The sequence below is a fragment of the Diprion similis genome, chromosome 10, assembly GCF_021155765.1.
Source record: "Diprion similis isolate iyDipSimi1 chromosome 10, iyDipSimi1.1, whole genome shotgun sequence".
Lineage (NCBI taxonomy): Eukaryota > Metazoa > Arthropoda > Insecta > Hymenoptera > Diprionidae > Diprion > Diprion similis.
This window is the reverse complement of record NC_060114.1, coordinates 17,855,605-17,867,380: the sequence shown is the minus strand read 5'-3', so window position 1 is coordinate 17,867,380 and position 11,776 is coordinate 17,855,605. Positions and strand designations below refer to the sequence as shown.

Sequence of the window (11,776 nt, the reverse complement as noted above, 5' to 3'; positions counted from 1 at the left end):
CTTCCGTTTTCGAAATCGATAAACAGCCCGTTCTACGTAATAACGGGACTCTCTTAGGTCTATGCTGTTTTGTGTAAAACTTATAATGGCAAAATTGCTGAAAAATCCTATCGTCACCATTGCTATCATCGTATTCTAGCATATTTCTAAATTGTGCCTGAAAATAGGCTCCAGCTTTTGCAAAGTTTGAAACGCGGAGTGAATTTTTGTCTCAATTGAATTACGTCTAAGTTTTTCCTGGTAAAAAGAAAACCACATTTTACAATGGCTGCCGTATTTTTACAAAATAATAATGTAGTTCATTGTGGTATTTCAACACGCTAAAGTTAGACCAGAATCGATCAAACACACGTAGGTTTTATGGCGTTCATAAGAGGGTCTCTATTTTAATAACGAAGCATGCGTACAAGGGAGGAAGATTTTGAAGAATCGCGGCGACCTCAATGCGCTTTAAAGACCATATTTTAGGCTTGTTTTTATTGAATTTTGAAAATCGGTTGTATTCGTTGCTGCGACTCATGGAATTCTTCAACAAGTCACTTAGAAAGAAAAAAGTGTGGTCAGACGTGCGTTTATCAAATCATTGAACATTCAGACAATGGTCAGTGGCGGTGACGAAATACCGGAAATTATTAATATTCTAACAATAAAAATGAAAATTTTAAAGAATAACCGAGGTACTCTACACATTTCTGCACAGTTGATAATAAGCACAACGATTGAAAGAAGGATTTTCTTTTTAAACGCGGCAGTCTTATTCGGGATTTCAATTTTCTTGCGGAGGTTCTGGATCGTTTGGATTTCCTCCCATCTGTCGTCTCAGAGAATCTATCAGATCAGGATTTGCACTCTGCATTTGCTGCGCCAGCTGTTGACCCCTAAAAAATACAACAATTTTTAAGCATGATTACATGTAAACTCTATGAATTTGAAATTAAATTCAAAAATAAGGATGCAAATATTTCTGTATAAATGAATTTTTAAACCCCCGATGCATCAAGTTTTCATTCCACATTAGCGATAACAATGATCGATTGATTTCTTACGCCTCGATCAGAGCTTCCATTCGGCCTCCTTGTTCTACATTTCCACTCATTAAATCACTCATCATGTTTTGCATTCCGGGGTCAGAGAGCATTAAACGGGCCATATTTCGAAGTGCGGGGTTACTGAGTAGGGAGCTCAAGTCCATATTGGGTGCAGCTCCTCCTGCTCCTCCAGCAGAATTATTTCCAAGAACCATGTAGCCTACGCCCTGCTGAGCAAGTTTTTCTTCGGACAATTGTAGGTTCATTTTGTAACTCTCGTTACCCGGCTCCATTTCCAATGCCTTTTGATAACTCTGTTTGGCCTCTTTGTGCTTGTCTAAACTTGAATAAGCCAGCCCTAAACGTCCATAAGCCTTGCTGTAAGAAGGATCTATCGCAAGCGCTGTGTGACAGTCCTTTATCGCTTGAGCATGATTTCCTATTTTACTATGCACCGCCGCTCGGTTGCAGTAATACACCGCGTTGCGGCTGTCCAATTGAATGGCCCTGAAAAAATACAGATCAAAGTATTTTATTGCAATGTTTTCATCTCAAACAAAATTACTTGTTATTATTACTCGTTGACGGTCTCTCGACCTTTCGATGATTTGCATTGGAATATTGTGAGTCTTTGTTAAGTTTTCAATTATTTCATCGACGTTTCACCTACTTTGTGTAATTAGCTAAGGCCTCATGGTGTTTCTCGGCTTTCATGAGGTTATTTCCCTCGTTTTTGAGTCTTTCAGCTTCAGCCTTGGCCTCAGGAGTAGCCGGAGGTCCGAAATCAGGTTTGGCATTATCGACGGAATTTTGATACAATTCTAATAAATTAATATTAGGCAGAGCATCGGACGCTTGTACGTTGTAGGCACTTTCCAAGCATTGAATTGCAACCTCCAAGCTCTCCCTTGAATTATCCGACAGATCGCCATCCTCCAATTGCTGCGTTAACAACTGCACAACCGATGCGATCAATCCTTTTACTGCCATCTTGAGTTAGAGTTTATAATTACTAGAAAAGAAGAAAAGTCTGAGTTATTAAGACCGCTGATTTACATTTTTAATGCAATTAGAAAGATAGAAATAAGGGGCAAAAAAAAAAAAAAAAAAAAAAGAGTAACAAAACTGACTTCGAAGTAATTCAATCCATATGGATTTATTTATTTTTTTCCCTGTCCGTTAGAAATTTGCAGAGAAGTACCATTTTTTGCGGAGTGGAGTGGTGGAAAAAAAAAAAATTCAAATCATTATGGACGGTGATGATTATCTGCTAATTCATCCTCAGTGGGAAATTAACCGTCAACTTTTACCCACTTTTCGCACATCTTACGCGCCCGACTTCACGTCATAAGAAATTATTGTTTTTGAATATCGATGTATGCAGCATGAACTGTGTTGAGGACTTGCTTTTAGCCTTGTTATCCGTACTGCATAGAGAGTTAAGTAAGCGCGTTGATAATTAGCGACAGAAATGATGCAAAATAAGTGTGATAAACAAACCTGCCTTTAAAGAATTGATCGTTAACGTGTTAACAAGAGTGATACCAACGGCAAAAACGGCGGCAGCAAACGATTGATTGGGATAAAAATTTTTACGTGTCTACTCGGCTGGTAGGCCGGATCACCTTTTTTATACGTACAACGTATACCTATAACCAAAAAGATTGAACTGCTGCTGCCGGCTAACGCTTCGACCATAGAGTAAGCACATATGTGAAACTACCGATTTCGAGATGTTTCTAATTTTAACCAACAGAGGCGCCATCGTAATTTCCACTCCATTTTTCGGCGCCAAAATCAAAAAGTCATTTGTTAAAACGGCAACAACAACGTTGACTGAGTATATTCTTCTAAAGAGTTTCTTCGTTTACTAAATCAGTTTCATCAATGGTGAATATTTCTGTAGATAACAACGTTAGAATTCATTAACGGCGACATTGAACATTTGTTTTAGGCAACAATGCAGAATTTTTATTTCAGTAATAACGATAGAATGTATAATAATACTTAACAAAGCACATAACATGGTGTATAATATAACAGTATATACATATAACAATAGAATAAATATGATTATCATGTAACAATAAATTAGTACAAATTAATTTCAACAACCTTATTGGCAAGATTTTCCATTTTTTTTTTCTGTTTTTCAAAATTTTTTTTTCTCTCTTTTTAATTTGAAAATATTTAAATATTAAACATGCACGAGTGATAGAAAGAAAATTCGAAAATTAATTTTATAAACTATTGACTGGCCCTTGTTGCACGATTTTGTAGATCGTGCTATTTGTCGTGGCACCGACAAAAATATATCGACGCTGAGAATAGTTGAACTGTGCCATTGTTTGAACACCGTCGAACCATTGCTGTACCCGCAATTGAAATCCCTGTACATAGCAACGAAAAACTCGCAATTGAATAACTGAAGTTGTGTCGCCGTAAACTACTGAATTATTTACGAAAAAATGTCTCTGACATATTCTTACCTCGTAATACATGTATTCATAGACAAAAAATCGTCCTTCTTCAGTGGTAACGATTACGAAGGCATCACTGGTCCCAGAAGCTAAAGTATAAATAAATGGCAGTGTTTAAAGAAACTGAAGTTATATGAAGAAAGTTTAAAAAAATTTGGTACAATACGTAAAGTGATCTGAGAGTTTTTTTACCTCCAGAATAAAATACTTCGATAGTTTTCACCAGCGATTGATGAAATAGACTTTGATAAAAATAATAGTTATCAAATATTCTGTTGTAATAAAAAACGTGTACGGAATTGGCCAGAGGATCATCGAGTAATACGAAATATTCGTTTTCCTGTATCAAACTTTTGACATTCTGGCTTCCTCCGGTCCGGAAGCTCCTCAAAAGTTCAAACTGGAATGAAGTAAACAACTTTGTCGTACGCGTATAGTTCGATTTTGTAAATGGTTAAAAAATGCATTGCTCACCTTAGATTTGCGCATTTTAAAACGATGGATCTGAGATTCGGCTGGGCGTTGTGTACAGGCTATAAGTAGATGAATTCCGTGCTCCTTGGTGGCAAAAATGTCTAAAGCAATAGCACCACTCGTTCGAATTTTTTGTACCAGAGTAATTTCACCACTAGATAAGTCTATTTCGTAAACTAATGAATTCACTTCGTGGGACTTGACAAATGCATCATAGTAAATGGCAAGGACGACGTAGAATTTTTCTGCGAAATTATAGAGGAATTAAGAACAAATCCGAGAGTTTTCTGTGAAACTAATTGCTCAACGCCAGCAAGTAGGCAACCGAAGCTACATTTTCTATCGCGTTAGTATTCGAAGTATATCAACGGTTGCCTATTTACTGGCGCTGAGTGGTGAGTTTCACAGAAAACTCGCGGTACAATTCAAACTTACTATAATCAACCATGGTATAATTAAAGAAATTTTACCCCCGATCATAAAGGTCTTGGCATCGCTCAAATAACCGCCTATTTTCAAGCGATCTGCTTCGACATGTCCTTTGATCTGACCGGTTGGCATCTTCTCGGGAATCATCCATGAAACCGTAGTGATTTCGGCAGCGTGATTTTCTGAGGTACAATAGGGACCGCTTGATGTGACGTTGCTGACGATTATCATTCCGAAACGGGACTCTAATTCGTGAAAATTATAGACAGTTCTCGCGCTGTTGACCCTCCATATTTTACATTCGTAATCGAGGAGTTCAGCCACGTATTGAGCAGGACATAGACAAGAATCCGGCAAACCGCAGTGCCGTCCTTGTTCAACGCCGTAAAGGTTTAATTTGGTCATCGATTCCACTCTGACGGCTTGAATTTTACGGATGTTTGGGGCTTGGATAACAAGCTCTTGATCCACGTCCAAGTAAAAGAAAATATCCGGCATTGACGCGGTCGCGTTTATAGATCTGTCGATCATTTTGTCTATGTATGTTTGACCGGTTTCGAGGTTTTTTATCATAGTATTCACTTCGCTCGTTATTTGCCGAGATAGATCTGTCAATTTGATACCGTTCACTAGCCCGGATACGGAAACGTCGGAAAGAGTCTCAAAATCTGCTGCAAAGATCTGCCGGAGGGAAATACTTAAATTTACGTGGACAAGATTGAGGTATACATCATGCGTTTTCGCTGATGCACACCAGGGGACTCCTAATTATAGGCAATTCACAGTACAAGTTCACTATGAGCAGCTCCGAGTTTCGCATCAGCAGCGTGTAACAAATGAACAGTGAAGTTATCCAGAGTGGACTTGTACCCTGAATTGCCTACAACTAGGAGTCCCCTGGTGCGCATTCACGAAAGAAAGTATGAAAAAGAGTTGTTGCAGAACGCATAAAAGCGGGATTTTTGTACTCACGATGTTTCCCTCGATCAGAGTGTCCACGTTGTTGAAAATACCGTTTTCGTACTCTTGTGTCACGGGGATTCCATTTATCAGACCGACGTTCACTCTACCGAAGACACTCAGATCATTGATGAATACCTTTTCGCCCGATATTAACTGAGTCTCTGAACTGTCACTGAGCACGACATCGGAGATTCTGATGCCATTTATGGACGGTAAATCCGCGTTTTCTGAGCGAAGAAGGCCGGTTAGTGAGTAAATCAGCAAATGAGGTGTTTGAGGTGGTTACAGGGTTGGCGAAATTTCGATACTTCTTGTCAAGTTAACTACGATATACTCAAAAATGATAGGGGGAAAGTGAATTTGTAGATAATAGTCTTTTGAATAACGTAAGCCTTCGCAGATTAAAAAGGTTTGAAACGAACAATCGATGTCTAAGCATTTGTTTGTAATTCCACTGTTTTCTATTGTTATCTCTTTAAAGGGATATTTGTAGCATACGAATGCAATAATTAATTATATACTCAATGCACGACTATTTCGTAATAAAACTATCCAGAAGTATCGATTTTTGGCCAGTCAACCTTCTTAATTGAGGGTATAAAAACTTACGGGAAACGAAGATCGTGTCGCGAAAAACAACGTCGCAATACACGTCATGGTTTCCGTCAAGCGTAACTCGGTTTTTGACGAACGTATCGAAATCCACACCGTCGATTTTCCCCACACGCAGCTCACTCTGCACTTCAAGATGTAGGAATTTCGTGTTGCTCGGGAGCGTGTAATTGATAGTTGCGATACCGCGAGTCGGCAGACCGTGAACCTTTCCGGTTACGTCTAAATGCTCGATCTTTACGTCATTGCGAAATATCGTATGACCGGTCACCGTTTGGGTATCGAATATCCTTACTATTGAAGAGTTTAACACCAGAATATCCCAGTCGTTTACTTTGCGGATACCGATGTTACCGGAAACTTCCAATTTTCCGATCGTCAAACCTTTGGCGAAATATTTTTCCCCCTTTATTGCTATCGGTTTTCCATCGGGAACAACCGCGTCTGAAACTATCGACTGAATATCTACTCCTCCGATAACATTTGAACTTGTTAAACGAAAGGTGCGGACGTTTTCTGCGAATATAACTTCCCCCGTAATGATTTGATTTGTATTTTTCGTCACAGCTTTGTCAAAGAGATACGATAGGGATTCCAATTTTGGCAATGATTTCTCCCATGATATACTTCCGTCAACTGTAAGCCGTGCGATTCGATCGTATGGAATAAGCAGAGCATTTTCGTAGATCTGTAAAAATTATATCAGCAGTTATTAAGGTCGCTTAAATATACTGAATTGGTCAAACTAGGATTGATCTGATCTGTTAAATTACATACCTCCTGAACATCCAAGTTGTTCAAAGAACCGGTGATTATGTCCCCCTTCACCAATAAATTTGATAACGTAATATCCCCCTCGATTATCAAGGGGTCAGTAACTAGCGCCAAGCTTGTAACATCGACACCGTTTATTCTATGGGCTTTTAAATAACTGGCCTCGATTTTACCGAATTTAAATTTCCCGCCAATTGTCTGACGCTTAGTTTTTGACAGCGCTTTAGCAACTAGTTCTTCTATTTTAAAACCGTTCAACAGGTTGGCATTTAGATCTCCGAATACGACGAAATTTTCAAATATCGACTGCTCTTTCAGCTCTACGTAATCGGTGGATAATTTTGTGATGAAATCTTTGCAGGTAATGTCGTTTACAAAATCTACTTTGAGATTTTCGGTAACTATTAAATCTCCCTCGACAGTTATGTTCCTTATCGCGGTGACGTCTTTGTACTTTAACATTTTTTCAAAATCGCTCATCTTCAAATCGTTCATTTCCACCACCGCGAAATTCTCCGTCTCGAGTTTGTCGATCTCCAAATAATCGATTTTGTAGCTCTTGTCGACATACAGAACTTCGTCGAAAAAATTTCTCAAGTTTCTACCGTTCAAAAAATCAACCCACAATTCGTTCACTTTGATTCCATTTCTTATTACTAGATTTTTGTATTTTATTTTACCAGTTATCTTCGCGTCAATTTTTCCGCTCATTATATACTCGATTGGAATTTTGTTGTAACTTTCAGTGTTTAAATTATCCACTGTAAGATTTTTTATATAAATCTTCTGATTCACGACTAACACATCGTCAGTTACCAAAACTGAATCTATGGGCACTTCTTCTCCACCTTCGACAATAATCGCGCCGTCAATTTCAAACCTTTTGAAGTGTAAAGGACCGAATTTTTTCGGTATTTCCGTCGCGGTTGTATACAAAAAATCGTCTTCCCTGTAACCGTTCAAATACTCGGATCGCAAATCGTCTATCGTTATTCCTCCAGTCAATTTAACGTCGTTGGGTATTGTTTGATCTGTCGATTTTGTCCAGTAATTCTTAAACAAATAATCCAAGTCCACTTTCTCTCCTTTCAAGTAAAGCGAACAGCTAGGATTCAGCTTTAGATCCCTTATCGACAGGTCACCGTTTATCTCGACGTCTTCGTACATCTGAATCGGTCGAACGTCGAAATTTACCAATACACCTTCAGCGACGAAGAGTTCTTCGGTTACTCGAAGGTTGCGGAAAGTAACGTGTCCTTAAAAATGTCAAACACAATATGATCGAGATTCATGGGCAAAGCAGAAATTTATCAATATGTACAATAGTAAAAAAATACTTCGTTAAATACCCGAAATCACATTTTCTTTCGATATTCTAGCAGCCTCGTTCACGTTGACGTTGTTAATTCTTTCCACAAAAAGATCGTCGACTTGTAAGTTTTTCATGGAAAATTCTCCATCCAATACTTGATCAGTCGACTTGGTGAGTAGTCGATTAGCGTTTATCCCATTTGTCGCATTCATCGTTAAACTGTAAGCCTCCAATCCTCGTTTGTATAAAATACTGCCTGTAAACAAAAAAGAAATATCGCAGTGCAGGAGAAGTTCTAAGTAAAAACTAGTATCGTGCGATTAATAGTTTTTTGACTAATCGATTAATTGAAATTGCCTAATAATAATTCTACACGTCAATCGGTATATGAATCGAAACCGTCGATTAATCGATTAATGGGGAAACGCTCAATCGAAATTTTCTATTTGTCGACTAATAGAAAAAACGATTAATCGAAACTGCTGATTAATGTATGAATCGCACAGCACTAAAAACCAGCCGAAACCGGGTTTCATACTTTTACATTCGAATCCAAATACTGACCCTTTATCTCCTGGTTTAAACCGACGATAAATAAATCGTCGACAAATGATTGCAGCTCCAAATTGTTAAGTCGCGAAACTCCGATATTGTTCAGAATTAGATCAGACTGAACGATAATTTTGTCTTTCAGAATCTTGACGCTATCCGAAAATAAGTCGATCGCTGTTTGCTCGGGATTATTAATCATCAGCCAATCTATGCAAGGGATGAAAAATAGACGATGAATTATTGGTTTTCCTTACAAAAATCTTCTCGAGTTTTTACACAAACTCACTTGCAAACGGAATCCCGCATATCGATTCAATTTCCAAGTTCTCAATAGTAATGCTGCTGCCTCTGAGAGGTTCGGAAAAATTTTGATCCCTCGTGTAAGAAAATACATCATCCAACTCGACCTTTTGATCGTTCAAAATGTTCACCGTCAGTGAATCCAAGTGCATTTCATCCAGGTATGCATCTCCTTCCACAATGATCGTTCCCTCGATCTGTGCAGTCATGTTACTGTAAACAAATCCGCTCGAACTTTTCAGCAAAAAATCTGCCACGAGTTCCATCTCAGCCAAGCCAATTGCAAGCTCTGTAGGCGTAAGAATGCTCGACGGTGCTTCGATGCGAAGATCCACAATGCTTCCAGAATCCATTATCAACTCGTTGAAATCCAACGGTGAAGAGACAAAGATGCTTTCCGAAAAAGGCAGAAGCGACGGCCACGATTTGTAGGCCGACTCGACGGCTGGCATACGCTTTATAAGCAACTCTTCAAGCTGCTTTAAGTGCTCCAACGTACCGTCGACTTTGTCGGTTATGTCTGTCGGTATTAGAAATTAAATATTTGAAAAGTTTGGAATCATGGTCCAACAGTTCTTTTGACTAACGGTCATAACAGGAATTAAGCTTGTCAATTTTACCTCGATGATACTTTTTGATTGCCAGTTTATACGGCTCTACACGGCACAACTGCCCTTCAGATTTTGTAACCAGAACGAGAATTATAGTGTTTCCTTGAACACGGGCGTTAAAATCTGTTATTATATGTCTATCCTTCGTTTCCAAAAGATCCAATTTAGTGTAGGCAAGATTCATAATTTTGTAGAGCGAGAAAGTGTTCTGTAACGTGATTGTTGGATAAATTTGACTGACGTATATTGTTGACTTTGGACAAAAAATTGGGTAGAGCTTCATTCTCATTCGATCTTACCTGTTGAGCAACTAGCAGCAACGTTTCGCCGTCTGCGTAAACCACGTTTACCTTAGTCGGTGATTTTATCTCGGGCAATTCTATCCAAGTGAGAAATTCCTTGCCTGGATAGAGTAGAAAATCGTGGTATTGTGATTAGTGTTGTTCGACTAATCGTTTTTCCGATCAATCGATTAATCGAAGGTGCCTCATAATAATTCTTGAAGTTCAATCGGTACATGGCTAATCGATTTATCGGAAAAACAATCAGCCGACGTCATCGATTAATCGATTTGTCGAGAAAGCGATTCATCGAAGCTGTCGATTAATCGATCAATCGCACAGCATTAATTATGACTATTTTCCAAATCCATTAAATTTGTACATCTGTAGCGACTTACCGTCCCACCAGAAAACTTTACTGGCGCTTAATTCATTGATCACCAATAGAAACATCTCTGTCTCATGTTCGTAGTGATGGACCGACGTTGGCCCATCCGTGGCTAAAAACTGTATCTTTTCAACCGCCCCGTTCTTGAATTTGAAAACTTCTGTGCCTATTCTGGGCCAACCTTTAACATTCTGAGCAAAAATTACGATCGTGAAATGCTTGTAGTTCATTGTTGTCACCGCAATTGCTCCTGTAGTCGAAACCTCCGCTATGACGTCCATGTAAGTGCCGGTCCATCGATAAATTCTGGTTAAAACAAAGAAAGAAAAATTATGAACAACGCAAGCTCATTGTTAATAAAAACCGTTCTGTACTTGAAGCTGACGATACTTTGGACTCTTACACAGAGGGAACGGCGAATTGACCGCTATTATCGGCCACGACTAGGTAGAGCTGGTTAACTTGGGTGAAAAATTTCGCGTCCATTGGAAGCCCGCGGTGCTTGATGATTTGGCAAAAACGCAAATCGTTCACGTTCGGTCCAACGTGGAGACTGCATGAACCGTCCACTTGACATATCAGTAGATACAACGATTTCTTGTAGGCGATACTCTGGGCATAAAAGAGACGAGAGTCGATAAATCAACGATCTGAGTGCATCGTGACGAGTGAACGGAATTTGTTCAGTTAATGCTTGAGCACTTGAACATTTGACTTGATACTTCCTTTGCAACATTCGTCCTCGCAATTTCACGTGATTATAAACTTACTCTGACAAATTTAGCTGGCTTTTGCTGACTTATTGAGGTAACCTGGCGCAGCATTACGGTCTGAGAAACTTCCACCTCGACACGAAGCACTCGATCATTCGCCAGGACGAATGTTTCGTTGAGGAAATTCAGGGCCAGGGCATTGTCAGAATCCAAAGATTTACCCCATAAATTGTTCCACTCAATGTTGTACGATTGTGCGTCAACTGTATAGGATTTTAATGCATTTCAAAAATTTTTGTATAAACAAATTAACGGTCTTCTTCAAGTTTTAACTAGTATTTACCTGGCAATGGATCTGTAATGTAGGATTTGGCTATTGCTACTTTTATCTCTCTCTGCTTTCTCATTAAATATTCGTCCGCCGCTTCTGTCGCAGATTTTGGGACGATCGCACAGACGAGCAACTGCGTCGCAAAAAAGAAATATCGAAAAACGAAGAATATTGGAATATTCGTATGATTAAATATACAATTATAAACCACTACTCACAAAATAGCCCAAAATTCTCTTCATATTTCTGTTTACGATAAAACTAGCACATTCTACAGAATAAATCCAGGGCCCTGAATCAGTTGTTCCGAGATCAAACGCACCTTGAGACTGTTGTGGAATTAGTACGAAAGTGAACTTAGCTGAATGGAGACAGGGAAGATGGAATTATTAACTGTTATGGTGATCACGGTTGAGCTGAATCGAAAATAAACACGCTTACTTGATAAGGATATAGAAAAAAAATAAGGGGTTTAAAATTCTCGAGGAACAAAATTCAGGTTCAATGTCTCTGTCGCTCTCTTTATTC

The 11,776-nt window shown here is 38.9% G+C and overlaps 2 protein-coding genes across 4 annotated transcripts; both read right to left on the bottom strand.

Moving 5' to 3' along the window:
* Positions 1-424: 424 nt before the first annotated feature.
* On the bottom strand, positions 425-2,717 carry LOC124411822 (small glutamine-rich tetratricopeptide repeat-containing protein alpha-like). 3 transcript variants are annotated; one of them, XM_046891282.1, is made up of 4 exons: positions 2,669-2,717; positions 1,699-2,040; positions 1,047-1,535; positions 425-878 (listed from the first exon to the last, which is right to left on the bottom strand). In XM_046891282.1, exons 2-4 carry the CDS (start codon positions 2,016-2,018, stop codon positions 767-769), a joined length of 921 nt encoding a protein of 306 aa, XP_046747238.1. In that variant the 5' UTR covers positions 2,019-2,040; positions 2,669-2,717; the 3' UTR covers positions 425-766. The 3 variants fall into 3 exon arrangements, with proteins under 3 accessions (XP_046747238.1, XP_046747236.1, XP_046747237.1); XM_046891280.1 differs by having other exon boundaries at positions 2,529-2,701; XM_046891281.1 differs by having other exon boundaries at positions 2,533-2,701.
* A 203-nt stretch (positions 2,718-2,920) lies between these two features.
* On the bottom strand, positions 2,921-11,560 carry LOC124410868. Its single transcript, XM_046889553.1, has 18 exons — positions 11,467-11,560; positions 11,261-11,381; positions 10,975-11,180; positions 10,608-10,816; positions 10,215-10,510; positions 9,835-9,938; positions 9,545-9,743; positions 8,911-9,444; positions 8,637-8,831; positions 8,110-8,328; positions 6,764-8,016; positions 5,984-6,674; positions 5,384-5,601; positions 4,453-5,092; positions 3,983-4,227; positions 3,701-3,908; positions 3,518-3,597; positions 2,921-3,418 (listed from the first exon to the last, which is right to left on the bottom strand). Exons 1-18 carry the CDS (start codon positions 11,488-11,490, stop codon positions 3,269-3,271), a joined length of 5,592 nt encoding a protein of 1,863 aa, XP_046745509.1. The 5' UTR covers positions 11,491-11,560; the 3' UTR covers positions 2,921-3,268.
* Between the last annotated feature and the right edge of the window lie 216 nt (positions 11,561-11,776).